At 40.3% G+C, this 22,418-nt stretch overlaps 1 protein-coding gene across 4 annotated transcripts in view; it reads left to right on the forward strand.

Annotated features, from left to right (window-relative positions):
* Window positions 1-20,298, forward strand: part of SLC7A14 (solute carrier family 7 member 14) — a 201,874-nt gene extending 181,576 nt beyond the window's left edge. For 2 of the 4 annotated variants that reach the window (XM_073578872.1, XM_073578873.1), the window contains one exon: window positions 17,646-20,298. In XM_073578872.1, the coding sequence (XP_073434973.1) occupies window positions 17,646-17,962 (317 nt within the window). In that variant the 3' untranslated portion in view covers window positions 17,963-20,298. Of the gene's footprint in view, window positions 1-10,635; window positions 11,243-17,645 lie in introns of those variants that run through there. The other 2 variants (XM_073578876.1, XM_073578874.1) reach the window with 2 other exon arrangements.
* Window positions 20,299-22,418: the final 2,120 nt, after the last annotated feature.

Here is a 22,418-nt window from a genome sequence, read left to right on the forward strand (position 1 = left end):
ATTTAAAATTCACTTACATACATGGTGCTACAAATTCTTAAAATAAAGAGGATCCATAATGCCCCCCTAAAGGACCCAACTTTTTAGAAAAAGTTTGGTCTGAATACACAGGTTGTGGCATCTCAGACCACCTCACTGTGAAAGAGTGAGATCTTGCATGCTATCTCGAAATATCTCTATTTCCACGAATTCAGCACTGCTACATTCTTTATGAAGCGCTTAATGAACCGTGTAACTGCTCTAATGATGTTACCATATGGTAACTACTGTCTAAAGTATACAGCAATGGGTTAGTGAAAAGTGGGAGATCTGTGTGGGGCTGTGGGTGCCATCATACTGTGTGGAAGAGATGTGGGGGATATCATACTAAGTGGGTGCTGTGACAGAATCATACTGTGAAAGGTGTGTCTCTTTCGGGACATCATATTGTGTGGGGGCTGTGGTGCTGTCATACTGTGTGACTGTCTGTTATACTGTGTTTGGCTGTGGGGCTATCATACTGTGTAGGAGCTTTGTGGCATCATCCTTAACTTGCTGGGAAAACTATGTGTTTGGGGTACCATGGGAATATCATAGTGTGTGTGTGTGTGTGTGGGAGGTGCATTTTTCTTGATATCATACTCTGTGAGAGTTATGAAAATGATATCATAGTGGGTGAGGGCATTCTATAGAGGCAAAATTACTGTGTAAGTGCCGCAATGCATGTCCCTCTCCCTAACTCTAAAAGTTGGGAAGTATGCTCCTTCATAACTGAGCCTATGCATCATGACTCTGCCGAAACTTTTTTTTGGGGGGAAGGAACAAACCCAAAGTAGGACTTTTTCCATAATTTCTTTGTAAGCCTCTGCAATATAGCAAATATATACTGTATAATACAGGGGGGGGAGTAAGTATTTGATCCCTTGCTGATTTTGTAAGTTTGCCCACTGACAAAGACATGAACAGTCTATAATTTTAAGGGTAGGTTAATTTTAACATTGAGAGATAGAATATCAAAAATAAAATCCAGAAAATCACATTATATAAATTTACTAGCCGAAGAGCCCGGCGCTGCCCGGGCATAGTAACTAACTGTGGTTAGTTATAGCAAATTATAATTGTCCTCCATCCCATAGTCCCGTGCCCATATACCCATCATACATATCCACGATCCCATAGGCCCGTGCCCATATACCCATCATACATATCCTCCATCCCATAGTCGAGTGCCCATATACCCATCACACATCCTCCATCCCATAGTCCCATGCCCATATACCCATCATACATATTCGCCATCCCATAGTCGAGAGCCCATATACCCATCATACATCCTCCATCCCATAGTCCCATGCCAATATACCCATCATACATATTTGCCATCCCATAGTCGAGTGCCCATATACCCGTCACACATCCTTCATCTCATAGTCTCATGCCCATATACCCATCATACATATCCTCCATCCCATAGTCCCGTGCCCATATACCCATCATACATATCCTTCATCCCATAGTCCAGTGCCCATATACCCATCATACATCCTCCATCCCATAGTCCCATGCCCATATACCCATCATACATATCCTCCATCCGATAGTCCAGTGCCCATATACCCATCACACATCCTCCATCCCATAGTCAACCATTATAACATCATAATGAGCGGCGGGGCTTGCAACCTATGATGACATCAGCGCCGCCATGGCAGCCATTATGACATCATAATGAGGGGCGGGGCTTGTTACACACACACTTTTTCCCCATTATGTAGATAGGGGCAAAATTGTTTGGTGAATTGGAACGCGCGGGGTTAAAATTTCGCCTCACAACATAGCCTAGGACACTCTCGGGGTCCAGACGTGTGACCAGGGCTGTGGAGTCGGTAAGCCACAGTTGCAACTCCGACTCCGATTCCTGGATTTTATCAGGCTCCGACTCCGACTCCGGCTCCGACTCCGGCTCCGACTCCGACTCCTTCATAAATGGCCAATTCATAACAACAAATTTACTGTTGTAAAATATTAAACATCGTGTTTATTCAGTTTCTCACCATCATATAAGTAATCAGACCACTTAGAGCAAAAACTACATTTATTAGAATACAATTAGAATATAGCAAATAACTTTTATAAACTTTTCTAAACTGTAAGTAAATATGCAATAAACACTTTTATGCAGTTAATAAGAAGAAATCTATAAATTTGTCCTCAGAAAAAGTATTGCCTCTGTCAGATCCTCCTTCATGGATGCCCTCAAATCTGATCTAATTATTTTGAGAGCAGAGAACAACCTCTCTACACTAACTTGTGTTGGTGGCAAAGCAGTAACCACTCGGGCAACATCTCTGACAATGTCAGGATACAGAGGAATCGCTTGTTGCACTGTTATTTTTGATGAATGGTCAAATTTCTCAATTTCTTTTAGTGCACATGAAAATATTCTGCTGAAATGTTCTGGCTGTGTTCCTTGATAGGGATGACTCTTCTTCTATGCGGGAACGCTTTGCACGGTCCTTATGATCCAAATATTTTTCGAAATTAAATTCTTCATCAGTTGATGATGAGGGTGAAGATGTGTCAGGACGACCAAATTCTTCTTGTTCCTCCTGACTGTTCCGCAACCCTTTCATCCTTACTGCTATTTCAAACAGAGCTTCTTTTCCTTTACTTAGCTGTTGATCATCTAGAAGAATCCGATGCATTGGGTCTACATAAACAGCTGCCAAAAGAATGTTATTTTGTAATAGTAGCTCCTCTCTCCGTTTCATTGATGTAGCAATGTCACTTGCAATTAACCCTCCTCTTTGGGACAGGCGAAACATCAGGTTCTTCCACTCCTTTAAGAAAATACCTGGAGTTAAGTCCTCTGCTTGTAATTTTTTAGTCACTGTAAATGGGTGCTCTAGCAATTTTTCCAGCTCAGTCACCTGATTCCACTGACTTTCATTTAGCGTCAGTTGAGGGTTAGCCATGTCTACAAGAAAGGTTTTCAGTTCAACCAAGCGCTGAATCATTAAGTAAGTACTGCCCCATCGTGTGGCTTGATCAATAATTGCCCCTTTTCCAGCACGTCTCTTCAAAATTGAGTCAACTTTAGGGGTTCTGGCAACAGTAGCCAATTTTCTCACCTTGCCAATCAGTGCAGCAGCATGTCCTTCTTGCAGACTGTCTCTTATAGCCAGCTGTAGCGTATGCACAACACAGCGCATGTGATGAATGAAAGAACATATTGACACAGTTTCAACAAGATCATCTAAACTATCATGTTGCTGTTCATCTGAAGCAACTTCAGTTTGCTCCTCAGTTACAATACTGTGTTCCTCTATTTCAAACATTTCTGTGTCTGTGGACCCAGAATGTTCTTCTAGCTGCTGGTCACCATCATTACTCTCATTCATTAGTTTAATAGTACTTATCATATTTGAAGCATTGTCAGTTACGACAGAAAGAACTTGCTCTTTTTTAAGTTCATAGTCTTGCAGAACCTTTTCCACCAAGACCTGGAGAAACTCACTGGTGTGATGAGCTTTGGTGTCTTTTACTGCCAATGTCTTGGTAACTATTTCATTTTTGTCACAAACAAATCGGACATTGATGGCAAAATAGTTCACTCTGTTATGTGTGCAGGCATCCATTTTAAGAAACAGAAAGCGTCCCTTGAGAGTTTTTTTAAGTTCTTCCTTTTGTTTAAAAGCTTCTTCGATTACTAATTTTCTAATAGTCTCTCTCTCCAGAGAAACACCAAGCTTGCGGGCCATTTCCCCATTCAGACACATAAAAGCTGGTCGTGAAAATAATGAAATAGGCACACTATCCTTTACAACAAGCTCTATGATCTGTTTTTTAAATGTATCTACTGTCATTGTCACAGTAACTTTGTCACTGACAAAATATCTTGCAACTGATGGCTGCAAAGTTCTCTGCTCCTTTGTTTGGCTGGAAGAGCTGGGCACTGGTTCATTGGTTTGGATGCAGTCTTTCTCATCCACTGCTTTCAGTACTTCAGGATGAAAGCGCTGTAAATGTCTCTTTAGATTAGAAGCTCTGGTAGGAGCATTTTTATCTTTGCCTGAATATGCACTCATCTTGGCTTCACAGCATTTGTTTTCGTCTGGATCATTTGTCATACACTGACAGACATAATGTTTTCTATCTTGAGTGATGGTGAAATGTTCAAATACAGCTGATTTAATGTGATGCTTCTTTGACATTCTCAGGTTTTTAATTCTGCATTCACAATCCAAATGACAATTGTTTTTCCTAAAAACAATTGTACAAAATTATTGCCAGGTTGTACAACTGATATAGTGGTCAGTAATACTGTTATTATTCCTCATGTACTCACAGTTAACTGATGCAAAGTTTGTTGAAAGGATAATACTTCTTACAGTCTTCCTCTTCTGAGTAAGCAGGCAGCTGTGAGATGCTTGGAAGACGCACACCTAGTATGATCTAGTCTAGAGGAGGAGCTTTACTACTAAGAATTTGCAACACATTTTCACTTTCAGTTTCATACATTGTAAGTAGGGGGGTTGGGGCAGCATGAGGTTAACCAAGTATAAGATTAGATAAGGGCAGTGGAGAACAGTGACACACAAGAAGTAAGAAATGTCTCTATCTCCAGCAGAACTGCTTATCACTGTTTTTCATAGTTTGATAGAACATATATATTTGAGTAACATTTATAAAATTCATATGAAAGTTCAATTATGAAATATTAATACATTTTTTTTAAAGCTGGAGTCGGAGTCGGTACATTTCTACCGACTCCGACTCTGACTCCAACCAAAACTAACTCCGACTCCACGACTCCTACTCCGACTCCACAGCCCTGCGTGTGACTGTGACAAATTTTGTGTCTGTAGCTGCGTCGGTGCGGATGCCAATCCCGGACATACATACATACATACACACTTGAGCTTTATATATTAGATTTGCATTTTGCAGTAGGAAATAAGTATTTGATCCCCTACCAACCATTAAGAGTTCTGGTTCCTACAGACCAGTAAGACGCTCCTAACTGCATTAAAGACAGGTGTCTTACATAGTCACCTTTATTAAAGACTCCTGTCAACAGACTCAATTAATCAGTCAGACTCTAAGCTCTACAACATAGGCAAGAGCAAAGAGCTTTCTAAGGATGTCAGGGACAAGATCATAGACCTGCACAAAGCTGGAATAGGCTGCAAAACCATAAGTAAGATGCTGAGTTAGAAGGTGCAATAGTAAGAAAATAGAAGAAAAACAAAATGACTGTCAATCAACATCGATCTGGAGCACCATGCAAAATCTCACCTCATGGGGTATCCTTGTTCATGAGGAAGGTGAGAGATCAGCTTAAAACTACACAGGGGTAACCTGTTCATGATCTCAAGGCAGCTGGGGCCACAGTCAACAAGAAAACCATTGGTAACACACTACGCCATAAAAGTTTAAAATCCTGCAGTGCCCGCAAGGTCTCTCTGTCTGCTCAAGAAGGTACATGTGCAGGCCTGTCTGAAGTTTGCCAATGAACACCTGAATGATTCTGTGAGTGACTAGGAGAAGGCGCTGTGGTCAGATGTGACAAAAATTGAGTTCTTTGGCATTAACTCAACTCGCTGTGTTTGGAGGAAGAGAAATGCTGCCTATGACCCACAGAACACCATCCCCACTGTCAAGCATGGAGGTGAAAGCATTATATTTTGGGGGTGTTTCTCTGCTAAGGGCACAGGACTACTTCACCGCATCAAGGAGAATGGATGGAGCCATGTACCATAAAATCCTGAGTGACAACCTCCTTCCCTCCGCCAGGACATTAAAAATGGGTAGTGGCTGGGTCTTCCAGCAAGACAATGGCCCAAAACATACAGCCAAGGCAACAAAGGAGTGGCTCAAAATGAAGCACATTAAAGTCATGGAATGGTCTAGCCAGTCTCCAGACTTTAATGCCATAGAAAACTTATGGAGGGAGTTGAAGCTACGAGTTGCCATGTGACAGCCTCAAAATCTTAATGATTTAGAGATGATCTGCAAAGAGGAGTGGACCAAAATTCCTCCTGACCTGTGCAAACCATCATCAACTGCAAAAAACGTCTGACTGCTGTGCTTGCCAACAAGGGTTTTGCCACCAAGTATTAATTCTTGTTTGCCAGGGATCAAATACCTATTTCTCACTGCAAAATGCTAATAAATTTATATAATTTATACAATGTGATTTTCTGGATTTTATTTTTATATTCTTTCTCTCAATGTTAAAATTAATCTACCCTTATAATTATAGACTGTTCATGTCTTTGTTAGTGGGCAAACTTACAAAATCAGCGAGGGATTAAATACTAATTTCCCCCTCTGTATATAGTAATCATTGAATCACTAGTTTAGAGTTGTATAATTTCTTCCAATATGATACAGAGAGTATTTAATAAAATAGCTAAAAAAATGAGTAAAAAAGGGTAAAGTCAATATTTTCCTCCTAATGCTTCCTGATACACATTCACATGTGTAAGCAGATAAAGGTCGAATATGCTACTGTACTGTATGTCCCCCTTAAGGGTCATCGAGAGCTTGTATGGCTTGTTAAAGGGAACCTGTCAGCAGCATTGTGCACAGTAACCTACACACAGTGTCAGGTTGGCGGCGTTATACTGATTACACTGATACCTTGGTTGATGAAATCTGTCTTGTGGTTGTTGTGTAATCTTTATTTTCAGTTCAGAGTTAATGATATGTCCTTGCTCCAAGGCGGCCTGTGGGGGGAAGGGGGAGGTCTTAAGGTGGTGCTCTGATTAGGTATTCATATGTATTGCTTCTGACAGGTCACTGATCCTTCAGTGACCTGCCCCCTATTTTGCATATACATTATACATATACTTATTTTACATATACTTATATACTTATACATACATACATACATATACATTACATTATATATTTATCTTGGAAAAAAAATTCCCTTCTGCAGGCAGGCGGTGGCGTCTGCACTGCAGCATGATCGCATATGTACAGTTGTGGCCAAAAGTATTGACACCCCTGCAATTCTGTCAGATAATACTCAGTTTCTTCCTGAAAATGATTGCATTAACAAATTCTTTGGTATTATTATCTTCATTTAATTTGTCTTAAATGAAAAAACACAAAAGAGAATGAAGCAAAAAGCAAAACATTGATCATTTCACACAAAACTCCAAAAATGGGCCAGACAAAAGTATTAATACTTGGTTGCGCAACCTTTAGCCAAAATAACTGCGACCAACCGCTTCCGGTAACCATCAGTGAGTTTCTTACAATGCTCTGCTGGAATTTTAAACCATTCTTCTTTGGCAACTGCTCCAGGTCCCTGATATTTGAAGGGTGCCTTCTCCAAACTTCCATTTTTAGATCTCTCCACAGGTGTTCTATGGGATTCAGGTCTGGACTCATTGCTGGCCACCTTAGAAGTCTCCAGTGCTTTCTCTCAAACCATTTTCTAGTGCTTTTTGAAGTGTGTTTTGGGTCATTGTCCTGCTGGAAGACCCATGACCTCTGAGGGAGACCAATCTTTCTCACACTGGGCCCTACATTATGCTGCAAAATTTGTTGGTAGTCTTCAGACTTCATAATGCCATGCACACGGTCAAGCAGTCCAGTGCCAGAGGCAGCAAAGCAACCCCAAAACATCAGGGAACCTCCGCCATGTTTGACTTTAGGGACCGTGTTTTTTTCTTTGAATGCCTCTTTTTTTCTCCTGTAAACTCTATGTTGATGCCTTTGCCCAAAAAGCTCTACTTTTGTCTCATCTGACCAGAGAACATTCTTCCAAAACGTTTTATGCTTTTTCAGGTAAGTTTTGGCAAATTCCAGCCTGGCTTTTTTATGTCTCAGGGTAAGAAGTGGGGTCTTCCTAGGTCTCCTACCATACGGTCCCTTTTCATTCAGACGCCGACGGATAGTACGGGTTGACACTGTTGTACCCTCGGACTGCAGGGCAGCTTGAACTTGTTTGGATGTTAGTTGAGGTTCTTTATCCAACATCCGCACAATCTTGCGTTGAAATCTCTTGTCAATTTTTCTTTTCCGTCCACATCTAGGGAGGTTAGCCACAGTGCCATGAGCTTTAATCTTCTTGATGACACTGCGCACGGTAGACACAGGAACATTCAGGTCTTTGGAGATGGACTTGTAGCCTTGAGATTGCTCATGCTGCCTCACAATTTGGTTTCTCAAGTCCTCAGACAGTTCTTTGGTCTTCTTTCTTTTCTCCATGCTCAGTGTGGTACACACAAGGACACAGGGCAGAGGTTGAGTCAACTTTAATGCATGTCAACTGGCTGCAAGTGTGATTTAGTTATTGCCAACACCTGTTAGGTGCCACAGGTAAGTTACAGGTGCTGTTAATTACACAAATTAGAGAAGCATCACATGATTTTTCGAACAGTGGCAATACTTTTGTCCACCCTCTTTTTTATGTTTGGTGTGGAATTATATCCAATTTGGCTTTAGGACAATTCATTTTGTGTTTTTTCATTTAAGACAAATGAAATGAAGATAATAATAACAAAGAATTTGTGTTTGCAATCATTTTCAGGAAGAAACTGAGTATTATCTGACAGAATTGCAGGGGTGTCAATACTTTTGGCCACAACTGTAATGCGCATATAATTCATTTGTTTGAGGTTATCCTGAAATTCGTTTAAAAAATCAGTTTAAAAATTTGCATCGGCCCCAGTCCTGGGATCCTTGGACCTAATATTGCAACCTCCTAAAATTTTCTCAGGGAGACTTAATGATCACTTATTACGTGACCATCTTTGTTCCAAAACAATTGAAGAAACCATAACCACATTTGTAGAAACCTACAAAAATGATAGTACCTACCATAAACTGGGAAACCTTGAAATGCATGCTAAGAGGTATTTTCATAGCCCACGGTTCTAGAATCAAAAAAGAAAAAACAACTTTCAGCCTTAGCTTCATTGGAAAATCTAAATAAATACAAGCCTTCTGATAATACAAAGGCTGAGATATCTAATACCCAGAAAATAAATTCTCCAAATATTAGACCGTAAATCCTTAAGCATTTGGGACAAAATTCACAAAGGATATTTTGAATATGGTAATAAATGTGGAAAGTGGCTGTCTCGGGCACTTCACCCCAGAGTCTTCTCCTCATATATCAGATCCATTAATTCCTTGACGAAAGGGATGCTTCATGTCCATTTGGATATTGTGGAAGAATTTAGATCATATTATGCATATCTTTATCATATAAAGGGAGAAAATATATCTATAGAAAATAAAAATATTATGGAGTACTTGAACTGCTTTGCTCTCGCAGACCTAACTGACACCCAGTCACAAGATTTGGAAGATTAATTCAGAGAGGAGGAGATCCTGGAGGTGATGAAGGGGCCTTAAGATAGGCAAAAGCCCAGGTCCTGATGGTTTCACCCCAAGATTTTATAAACTATTGAAACAACAATTAGCTCCAATTTTTCTATGATCCTTAAATTCCATGGCATTGGGAGAAACATTCCCACCACAATCTCTTTTGGCACATATAACTGTTATTCCCAAGCCAGGTAAAGATCACACGCATGGTAATAATTTTAACCCCATATCTCTAATCAGCATTGGTCTCAAGATGTGCTCGAAGATGATTGCTATGAAGCTACAACCTCAAATATACATAAAGATCAGGTGGGATTTGTCCTGGGATGGGAAGCAAGAGACAGCACTATCAAAATGATTTCAAAAATCAGGTGCGGCCCCTTGGAGTCCCGTCCTGCCAAGTGTCTATAGCTGCGAAGAAAGTGTTTGATAGGGTGGGGTGGGACTTCCTTGGGGCGATACTCCAAAAAATCGTATTGGGTAGCAAGATGTTGTTACATATCATGGCCCTTTAAACTGCTCCCATGGCATAAGTGAGAGTTAATGGAAGCATTTCCAAACCTTTTACAATCTACAATGGCACCTGTCAGGGATGCCCACTTTCGCCCCTCCTTTATGTTTTATGTTTTAGTGATGGAGGCACTGGCGAACTCCATTAGGGCCAATGCATCCATATCAGGGGTTTCAATTGGTAATACAATGCACAAAATGTCCATCTTTGCTGACGATTTACTACTATACGTGATGCCGCTGAGAATCTCCCTACCAGTGATTCTGGCGGACTTTCAGCGATTTGCTCTAAGTCAGAGATCCTTAACTTGAACATTCCAGAAACCGAGGCCTCACACCTAGGCTCCACATTTCCCTTTAAATAGAGAAAGGACCATATCAAATCTTTAGGTATTACAATTCCAGTAAATACTTCACAGATCTACTCACGTAATCTGTGCTGCTATTGCGAAACCTGGAGGAAGATCTATAACAATGGTCCAGGCTCTCGGTCTCCTGGTTTGGTCGAATCAACATTCTGAAGATGGATATTTTACCTAGAATTCTTTATCTGTTCCAGACTATTCCTTATCATTTACCAAATGTCTTTTTACGGAAGATTAAAGCAATTTCTACTAAATTTATTTGGGGGTGTGATATGTTATGTGGGTATAATTTTGTGTCTATTTATATTTTACGGATTTCCATAGTGTTCTCTTGTTGCCCTGTATCATTCCGTGTATTCCCCATATTGTCTAGAGACTCAATTACCTTCCAAAAGTCTGATAATTTACTTAGCTCACTTACTGTCTGCAGCCTGACTGTATCTATGCCTCTTGATGATCCCCCTGTAGTGCCTTAATCCCCAAGGCACCTTTGTCAGGTCTGGGAGGCCTGAAAACCACCCCAACCTGTCTGACTACCCGTGAACATAAGAAGAGGGGCTAGGGAGGACAGAAGCTGTACAAGTCAGACCCTGTGTGGTGATGATCGTGTGAAGACAGCACATCAGAGAGAAGGAGAAACATATGGACCCATTGTATCCTTTGTCTGCTGGATTATTGGATTCTCATCCCCTTGGACATTCATCCTGTTGCTGAACTACATTCGTGTTCTGGACTATTGTATCCTCAGTGTGGTGGAATGTTTATGGGCCTTTTAATTATGCCTATAATAAAGGTCTTGGGATTGTTCACACTTCCCTCGCTCTGTTGATTGTGTGGTATCGGAGAAGGACTTCGTGACAGGGGGCATCTAAACCTAGATTATCATACACATTTTTGACGAGACCTAAATCCTCGGGGAGCATGGGTGTTCCAGATTTTATGGCATACCATAGAGCATTAATATTAAATAGCATTTTGCATATCATCGTATCATAAAGCCTTCCAAGGGACGTAGGACTGAATTGGATGAACACTTAAAGGGAACCTGTCACCCCCTCCAGGTGTTTTTAAGTAAAAGAGCCACCTTGTGCAGCACTAATGCTGCATTCTGTCAAGGTGGCTCTTTTATTTAGTGTCCCTTCCACCGCCAAAATAATCGTTTTTAAAATTGGCCAGACATACCTGATATTTGACAGGGGGGCAGGTCTTTCCCCCCTGGACACAGACGCCTCACATACGTCAGTCATGTACAGGTTTTGAATTTGGCGCCGCCTCCTCAGCGTTCATTTCTTTCTCTCGTGCCTGCGCTGTAAGATTCAGTGGTGCAGCAGGACCTGTGATGACGTCAGCACCATGTGACCAGTAGGGACGGAGCTCACCAGAGCAGTGGTGCAGCAGGACCTGTGATGACATCAGCACCATGTGACCAGTAGGGGCGGAGCTCAGCGGAGCAGTGGTGCAGCAGGACCTGTGATGACATCAGCACCATGTGACCTGTAGGGGCGGAGCTGAACAGGGCAGCGGTGCAACAAGACCTGTGTTGATGTCAGAATATGCTGAGGAGGCTGCGCCAAATTCAAAAGCAGGACATGACTGACGTATGTGAGGTGTCTGTGTCCAGAGGGAAAGACCTGCCCCCCTGTCAAATATCAGGTATGTATGACCAATTTTTAAAACGATTATTTTGGCGGTGGAAGGGACGCTAAATAAAAGAGCCACCTTGACAGAATGCAGCATTAGTGCTGCACAAGGTAGCTCTTTTACTTAAAAACGTCTAAGGGGGGTGACAGGTTCCCTTTAAATCCCGTCCCACTTGCTAAACTACTTTGGGGCACACATACCTTTAGATCCATAACATCTCCCCTAACACCTCTATATGGTGTTCTTTTAAATATCTGGGAAAAAATAATTAATACATTTAAAATATCATCTACTCCGGGTCCATTGTCGCCTATACTCTGTAATCCTCAGGATGACAGTGGTTTCCGTTTCTAAGGCCGGGGTCACACTGCGTTATATGCAGTCCGTTGACTGACTGCATTACACCGCGGTATAACGCAATGTAACGCAGTCCGTTAACGTTGCCATTGAGCCCCATTGTCAGGCACATCGCGACGCATGCCGTAAAGTGGCACGCGTTCGCGATGTGCCGTCATTTGCTGACGGAGCCTCGGACATGGCCTGCAGTGTCTGAGGCTCCGTCACCACTAGCGCAGATGAACGCTATGCATTGAACGGGCTGCTAAAACGTGATGTGAACCCAGCCTGAGGCACACTAGATAATCCATTATCCCAGATGAGACAGGTTGTCTCCCCGAGTGGCTTAAAACCCATAGAGAGTCTTATTACACCAGTGCATTCACCTGGTCAGGCTTGGATGGAGTACCGCCGTATCCATAGTCAATACTATTCAATTATCAGCCATGAGGCATAGAGCAGACCTTTAACTAATTTCCTTTACATTATATTTCTTTGTTATGCGGGCTGCTGAAGAGGGAAGAGGTGCTGGGGACACGTGTTCCCTATCAAAGCTATTGGGAGAAGGAGCTAGGTAAAAACATTTGTTCTTCTGATTGGCATAAATCGTTCATTCTTACTTACAAATTATCTATATCATGTCACTTCCAGGAAACTAATTACTAGATCGTCTCCAATGGTACAGGACACCAGGCCATATTCATCACATGTATCCTAATAGAACAACTAAGTGTTGGAGATGTGACTTCACTGTAGGTAACATGACCCTTATCTGGTGGTCTTGACCCTGAGTATCCAAATTGTGGACAGTATTGTTTGATCTCTTCAATAAATTATTCTGCACTAACTTCCTGAACTCTCCAGAAACAGCTTTACTATCAATATTCCTTATATCTATTTTTGCCAGTAAAAAGAGACTATTTAGAGTATTTTTAGCTGCAATGAGACAGATTATCCCCAGACATTAGAGATCAATCACAATTCCTTCTAAATTGGAATGGGTTGAGGTGGTAGATAACCTTATTCACATGGAAGAGCTCATAGTCTCTGACAGTTGGCTGAACTTGGTCTCATACGAATATATGAGAGCTTGGTTACCCTTGACATCATTCAGAAATTCATCTGAATTTAGAACTTGGCTAACATCGCCATTATAGTGATGTTGAACCATTGATATCACACTCAGAATATGCAAAATTCCCCTCTCTATACTTCCCTCCTGTGTTGGCCTTTGTGTTCCCCCCGATTCTTCCCTATCGTGTCTCGTCATTTGAATGCAACAATTTATTCACATAACATGATACAACGTTTCAATACTATTTGTTGCACCATACTCTCCCTTTCCAAATAAGTACGTATATGCTGGTTAATATACTTACATTTTGTTGATTGTACCTGTTGAGCAACCTGAATTTGATTTTGATGTATGTTGAAACATCAGTTGTTAATTATAACTTCAATAAAAATATATTGAACCATAAAATTGGCGCTGGCCGCTTCTACACTGTAGCAGCTATTGGCGATCCGATAGCTGGTACTGCGCAGGCGGTGCCATCTTTGTAGACAAAGAAAAAAATTTCCTCCTCCAAGATGGCGCCACCTGCACAGTAGCAGCTATCGGGGATTGTCGATAGCTGCTTCTGTGCAGGCGCCGGCGGCTTCATCTTGGAGGAATTTTTTTTTCTCTACAAAGATGGCGCCGCCTGCGCAGTAGCAGCTATTGGATCACCGATAACTGCTACTGCGTATGTGGGCCAACGCCATTTTCAAATGCTTTTTTTTATGAATTTCAGAATAACCTGAAACAAATGAATTATATGCACATTACATATGCGATCAGGCTGCAGTGCAGGTGCCACAGCCGCTGCCAGCCTGCAGAAGGGGATTTTTTTTCTTTCAATATATATATAATATTCATTATGTAAACTAGGGGACAGGTCAGTGAGGGATCATTGACCTGTCAGCAGTCTTCATTATGAATATGTAATCAGTGCACCACATGAACACCACCTACCAGCCGCCCCGGGGCATGAACATATCATTAACTCAAAACTGAAAATAAAGATTAAACAGCAACCACAAGACGGATTTCATCAACCAAGTATCATTGTAATCAGTATAACGGCGCCGACCTGACACTGTCTGTAGGTTACTCACAACAATCTTGCTGAAAGGTTCCCTTTAAATGGGACGTGTCCAGTCCAGAAAACCTATTTATATGCAAATATAGGATTAATTTACAGGTAAAAATCATTTAAATCCTATGTAGTTGCCTTTCTGGAGCAGCGACAAAAGGGATACCTTTTATTCTCCCTCCCTCCTGCTGCTTGTGTTCAGTCATTGGGGTGGTGCAGTGAGCGGTTACAGTCATTGCTCATCATATAGTGAGCACACCGATATCACTCCCCAGCATATTGATTGACAGCCTGTTCCATACACCACCCCAAACTTCATTTTCTTCTTGTATCCACTGCTCCAGTAACCAGCTATACAGAATTTAAACATGTAGAATATCCTTATATCTGCAGGTAAATAATGTTTCTGAACATGACAGCACTCAATCCATAGTGCATGTGTAAGCATAGTCTAAGAACAGAAAGTAAAGGTTTCTAAACTGGGAACACATCAGATAACACTTATAAAATAGGTGCAGGTGTATCCTCCTCTGTGTAGAGCAGATGGTATTTCTTCTCCAAGGTACATATAGAGAATATGTATCTGTCGTGTATCTTTCTCTACCAAACATACTGTAACTAGTTAATACTGCTTAACTATATAACCTCATGAAAATTCAAATGTCAAGCTCACTGTCAGAATTACCTTTCTTCTTTTTTTTTTCTTATTTGATACCCCAGGGTCCATTGTAAAGGGCATGACGATCTCCTTTAAATCTATGCCACTATGTTCACAGGTGTGCGAAGCAATAAAATATGCAGTTCTGCCAACACTTCGTCTCTTAAGTCTACGGCTTGCCGCTGTGCATAATGAATGCTGTATATATAACGTTACATAAAAGAGTAATGCACATAAAAGGCAATTAATACCTTATTTTTTTCAGTGACTAATATTTCCATCAGATCGTTTGGTTATAAAGACTCATCAAACAGAGACCATCAGAGCAGATAGTTGCAATTTTAATTGGACTTTCACAGGACAGCGCTCACTATGACTCAGACAAGATAGAGCCTCATTAAATTTACATGAACAGAACTTTGCTCACATACCATCTGGTACGGCTAGACCTGAGGCTTCTCTGCACATCAAGAGATTTCTTCAGCACTCATCATGCATATTTAATATGTGAGGCTGACAACGATAAAATAATTTAGCATCTCAATCAACATATTATTTTGATGACGTTGCCAATTTCATGATAGGCCTGTGTCATCAACAGTCTGAGATAGGTTCTCCTAAAGCAAAACGATCTTCATCACTATGTAGGGAAACATGAGAAAGGAAAAGGGATATGGAAGGTTCTTCAGGTTAATTTGCCCTTGTATTTTCACAGTTTAGAATTTGGATATTGTTCAAGAGCTCATTAATTTAAGATGTATGTAGCAACCAGACACCTAAGGAATTTATTCTCTTGTGATATCATCTAATGGCAGGCGGTGGAACATGGTGCTCAGAATGAAAGTGTCCTTACTAGGACATCAGTCATGACCTATTTCAGTTTTGAGACTTTAGATTACATGTATGTAAGATATGATGACATTAAACCGAATAATTAGAAAATGATTACCTAGTTCTCAAATGGTTGGACACCATGAGATAGAAAAAAATTTGGTTTCCACAAACAATGCCACTTACGTCTATGGATTGCGTGTAGTATTATAGCTTAGCTTCATTCATGTAAATGGGACTGTTCTGCAATACCAAACAGCCCACTGAAAAATGGAATGCAGTTTCTGGAAAAAAATTCAGACTTACCAATTTAAGTATTTTAACTAGTGATGAGCGAGTATACTCGTTGCTCGGGTGATCTCCGAGTATTTGGAAGTGCTCGCAGATTTAGTTTCTGTTGTCGTAGCTGCATGACTTGGGGCTGCTAGACAACCTGAATACATGTGGTGATTTCCTAACAAACAGGCAACCCCCACATATATTCAGGCTGGCTAGCAGCCACAAATCATGCAGCTACAGTGACAGAAACTAAATCTCCGAGCACATCCAAATACTCTGAGATCACCCGAGCATGCTCAGGAAAACCCGAGTAATGAGTATACTCACTCATCACTAATTTTAACCATTATCATTGTTAAAGTTTTAAGGAGCAGTTGTGATTTCAGATCACTCTTAGGTAAAACAGTATTGGTACAGGAATAGAATTACAGAATTATAAATACTACTATTTAAAGAATATTTGCATTTTGATTTCATTTTTCACTGCACAGTAATATTAATTTTTTATTTTACCTTTATCTGAAATTTGAGGATGTATCCAGAGAGTGAATTTCCCTGATTCTCGGTAAACTTATAGTACTAAAAATGAGCAGATCTGATGAGATTAGGATTCCTCAAATTTCACCAGGAAGTTCAATTCACAGTAAATTTATTCTCCGCAAGCTGAATGTCCCTTATTATGTTAAAAAGATCCTAGAGCCTAATAAATATAAGATGTAGAAAAAAATCAATCAATACTCACCTCACAACTCACCTCAGCTGTTCACTGCCCCCCGAACTTTCCTTGACGCCTCTTCTTACCATCCACTGAAACACCCAGGGAACTTCAAGGTAGGCCAGGACTTTCTTCTGAGACTAGGTCCATGATGTCCCTACCCAAGGATATCCCTGTGGCCTAGAGTTTATGTCGTAAGGTCGCGGTGCGCATCCTAACTTCACAACGTCGCCACAATCATACAAGATGCATGCGCAGAGATGTCCCGAGCCTGGATGTGTTTGAGGTGTCTTGACCCTGGGATTTAACTCACGGTGGTGGTAAGAAGAAGTGCCAAGGACCTATGGGGAAGAACATGCAAGAGAGGTGACCAGGTGGGGAGAGTGAGGTGAGTATTATTTTGTTTAACTTTTTTATGTTTTTATGGCCCTCTATGATCCAGCAAAATGGTAGTCAGCCAGCTGCTAACTTGCTGAATTTGCCATGAGCAAATTAAACAAAATCTGCATTCTGGAGAATATAGATTTTTGTAAATTTCAAGTAGAATTCAATCCTACTCAAATCATTTTGCCAAACTCTATATGGCACTCGGTGCATAGTGCCTTTTCACAGTAATGCTAGATAATGGAAAATGAAAGTGCAATTAGTCTTGTTCCTCATATACATCTTCAAAGGGGGTAAAAATTTGAGTTTAATGTCAATATTTATGATAATGAAATAATGTGGAAAATAACACAAATAAGAGTAACATGGTTTCTTGACAATTTTATCTGCTTGAAGGTAATAAAATTCTTACTCTTTAATTATCATTATTTTGATATCTTTATTTATCTGTGGTTTCATAGGCTTGTTGATATATTTTGGCTATGGCATGTGGAACAGCACCTTGGAAATCAGTGCAAGAGAGGAGGTTCTCCATCAGAGCACATACCAGAGATATGATGTTGATGACACCTTTTCAGTGGACGATGGCCTCTCCTATCCACCTGAAGAAGAAAAATCCCAGGACTGGGGAACAGCAGATACCAAAGGCTACTACTATCAGCAGTCAGGAGAGGCACAGGACAGCAACCGGACAAACAGCAGGTCCAAAACTAAAGGAAAACATAAACAGGACTTTGATGCTTTGATTGCCAATGAGGAGCTAGACTATCCAGAATAACAGTCACACATTATGTTTGTGAACAACCTCAACTGTGGCCTAAAACGCAACAGCTTCACAGGCCCTGTATGTGGATTCTCTTCTCTCTCATACAGTGTGCTGCTTACTAAGTTGTAAACGAGTGTGTCATGTTTTGCTGATTTTCCTTTTCATACATATTTGACTGAAATTATCTTGGTATGTTTTATTAAATTATAATGAGCATAGTCCAAAACAATACAGAGTAAAATGTTTCTTTCCTTTCTCTTGGTTTAAGATGGAGTTGAAATACCTGATTACAGCTTGGCAATTCTTGGACTTTCCCATTTATATAGAATTTATATATTTATAAATAAAATGTTTATTGCGATTTTGGGAGATGAGCAGAGAATGCTCAGAGGGCGATTAAGGTGAATTAGGAAGGATTAATAGAGCTGATATTCTGAAACCAAAGTAAAAGGATGTGCTGAGGTGGAACTTGACCCAGAATTTTTATCTAAGATAAGATAGTAATGTTTTAAGAGTTGAAATGGAAAAAAAAAGTTATATGTTTACGGTAGGAAAATTATGCAAGAAATCATGACCCGTATATGAAGACGTTTGGCAAAGGTAGAAATAGCTGGGAAATTCCACTTGTAAAATATGTAATGGGTTTGTAATTTGAGTGGAAAATATCCTTTCAGAGTTATTATAGAAGCAAAAAAATAAAAAAAATACAGCTATACTGTGTAAACTTATCACGGTACAGTTAACATTGATGTCTCACCATAAATATGAGGTTAAATTGTAAGGATAGTTGCATTATTCTTATGGAAGAGGGAAATTACAAGTGTCTGCAGTATAGGATGTAGTGGCCAAAGAACCTACAAGTAGACTAAAGATGCACTGATAACTTCAGCTACTTGATAAAGAGATTTAATAGTAAAATGAATCCATAAAGGATGGAAACAAATCACTAGTAGGTGAAAGAAGCCTTCCCAAGAAGATTTTTAATCTGTGTACATGTGCATGTGTTTGTGTGTTAATATACTCACCTAACAACGTTGTCTCCAGTATCCATTGCTGTTCTGCTCCTCTTTTCAGTTACGTCCCTGCTCTTCAGACTAGCCACCTCCCTCTATGACCCTATGCATGAGCCGGAAGTCTCTTTTACAATGTAAGTCTATGGAGCCTTGTTCTGACGCTCAATAGGCTTACATGATGAAAGGTTACGTAGAGTGCAATGTGATCCTGGGAGTCTGTAGGGCAGTGACATCACTGAGAAGAGGAGCAGAGGAACATTGGACGCTGGAGAAGACGGCAGTTGGGGAGTATGCCGTATATAGTAACACACGTGTCGCACACACTACACTTCATACACATATACACACATTTATTAAAGTAAATCTTCATGGGAATGCTTGACTAAGAGTAAGCTGACCCCAAAAGTCATAGGGCTCTTATGTACCATGATACAATTGTTTTTTTTAAGGCTTTGCAGTTAAATGTAGTGAATACTGTAACTTAGTAATAGGCCATGGGTATTGCTCTAATGGCAGACAAAATAGACATAATGGATCAGACAGAAATAAGCCATCAGTGCCAAACATTTTGGAGAAAAATGAATATATAATTATTACATTATAAACCAACAATTCTACTTAAATTATATTGTTAAAACTGCTTGTACATAGCTAAATATGTAGAGTAGCGGAAGCAGTGGCTACGCCTGCACGGCTCTATGATTAGACTCGGCTGCTTCTTAGGGATTCCTGTTCCTCTGTCAGAGCAGTTTTCATATGTAGATTTGATATAAAATTTAGTAGGAGATAAATAGTAATTATTGATGCAAAGAATTCTACCCTCAGGTTTGTAATATAAAATCTGTTGATGATATCATTGAATGCATTTCAGGGGAGGTGCACTTTTCGGTGGTTGCTGTTTCTGTATTGAAGCCTTTCTGAGATCAGTATATTTTTTGTCTACTTGGGAAAAGATGTTGAAGGGTGAAAAAAATGGTTCCACTTGTATATATCCTGTTATAGATGAAATCCCCGCAGTCAAGGACCACTACTGCTGCAGTTTACCACAGGTCCGATATATTTTTACACTGCTGCAAAATTTTCATATGTACTTGCATGTTTCACATCGCGTTTCTAATGTGTGATTTTCTACCTCTGCTTTTACTTTCATTATTCTTTCAATATGCATATTACAGCTTTGAACTTGCAACCGATCCGCACAGTCTTATTTATGGTTATTAATCTCTCTAGAATGTTTATAGATGTTGTGTTACTTCCATGTCATTGTTGTGCGGTGTGTCAACTGTTCTTTATATCTAAATTCACTATTAAAGACAGAGTGTGGAAGGCAAGAAAGTGTGGTGAGAATATTGTATTATTGCACTGTATATGCTAAGACCAGGGCCGGAGTGGCCATCTGGCAATTCTGGCAAATGCCAGAAGGGCCTGTCTGGTCATGGGCTGCCTTGTCTGCTACGTTGTTAACAGAATCGGTGTTCTCAAGACCCCATACTGTTAAGAGTTGTGACAGAGCACAAAGTCGCTGATTCTGTCACTTACCCCAGCATGCCACAGGTATCATTAGAAATATTGGTCTTGTAGTAAATCTTACTTTCCTCCATCCAGGGTAATATTAGTAATATATCCCGTCTGGTGCTTGGGGACGGGGACAGCATGGGCCTGTGTCATTTCAAATGCCAAGGCTGAATTTCAAGCCCAGTCCGCACCACAGTATGGATATGATGGACAGTGGGGTATACGCATATACTGTGCGTGATTTCATCAAAACAGATAAGGAAACAGTTAAATGCAGTAATGATGTTCAGTAAGTCTTCCACCATTTTACTTGTAGTCATGTCATGTACTCATTTTTCAGGTTTGTTTTATTTTTTTTAATTTTCTTTATTTCAGATTTTGATATGGTGAAGGCCCTCTGTTATAAATTTGTTTTGAGGATTGATGGAATCTAACTAAGAATTACTGCATACAATCAGAAAATCTATTTTAAAATTGCAATTTAGTAAGTGAATCTGTCCGCACAAAACAAGTGTCCAAACTAAGGACAGCACCTTGCCTTAATAAAAATCATACCCTTAGGAGCCGATATATCAAAGCTTTTATTCCAGGAAACTGGTGCAAAAACATTGAAAACTCGCAACAATTTTGCCCAATGGAAAGTTGCTAAAAAAAATTTTGGCATTGTCACGTCAGCTTGAACTAGCTCCGTTGAAATGGGTGGAGCTGGGACAGGACAGGGGCCTTACCGTTTCCGCCCATAAAATTAATCAAAAAGACTGGTGTGTTGTACACCAGAAATTATACTGCAGCCCCTTGAAAGGCATCAAATTCTTTAAATGAATTTGGTGCCTTCTACTTCCAGTAGGACTGGTATGGTGCGAATGTGCGCTATGCCGATCTTCATGACTCGGCTGCTCTGCATTTTAAATAGTTGCTGCATATTCCTATATTCGACTAAACTAACGAGGTGCATGTGAACGAGTAGCTTAGCGCACCTTTCCAGTGTCGGACTGGGGTGCCAAGGGCCCACCAGTAACACTGACTTTGGGGTCCCACTTGCATACAAATATTACACTACCCTTGTTCACAAATTTACTTATATCTCTATATAATAATAAACTGGGTAGTTTGATTAATGAATGATTAGATGTTGCCTTTTTCTATACAGAATCAATTGAATTATGCCAAGTACTTCTCATACAGTAGGGCTGGGGCCTGGGGCCCAACCTGCACTGTTCCCATTTACAAGTTGTGCATTTATCTCTGCCCCTCTCGTCTTTGATTGACAGTACTGGTTCCTGTAAAGTGTACACATATAACAAGTAAGTGGCAGCGTACACTGAACTGCATTGCCACACCCAAAGTGCACCAAGTGCCTAATTAGCATGATATTTCAATAAATGATAATTTCATGAAAATGCATAGATGGTTTAAAACACTAAATGCACATTTTTTAATTAGAATTATGTCCCCACAAGGTAGTGTGTTTAATTTGGACCCTCGTTTTGTGCTGACCTACTCTCTTTAAGGATATGGTAACCTTTACACTGATTTTTATTTGCATGCTATATGTAAAGTGAACTAAATTTCCTAATAGGCTTATGAAATTGTTTGACTGCAGCACAATGTGGGTTAATTCCTCACTCACCTAGTTGGTCTGTTAAATCAACACACATCTACCATAATTCTGCTCCTGTCTCCTTTCTTATATTCTCTGCGCAAATAAACCATGGCAGATTACAAGGAGATGAAGGGAGATATTACAAACTCTTCAGCACATTTGAGATGAGATACTTCCTAAGTAGTGATGAGCGAGTATACTCATTGCTCGGTTTTCCCGAGCATGCTCGGATGTCCTCCAAGTATTTCGGTGTGCTCGGAGATTTAATTTGTGTCGACGTTGCTGCACGATTTGCGACTGCTAGACAGGCTGAATACATGTGAGGAATGCCTGCTTG

Source organism: Dendrobates tinctorius, unplaced genomic scaffold, assembly GCF_039654945.1.
Source record: "Dendrobates tinctorius isolate UK_male_01 unplaced genomic scaffold, ASM3965494v1 ptg000060l, whole genome shotgun sequence".
NCBI classification, from domain to species: Eukaryota; Metazoa; Chordata; class Amphibia; order Anura; family Dendrobatidae; genus Dendrobates; species Dendrobates tinctorius.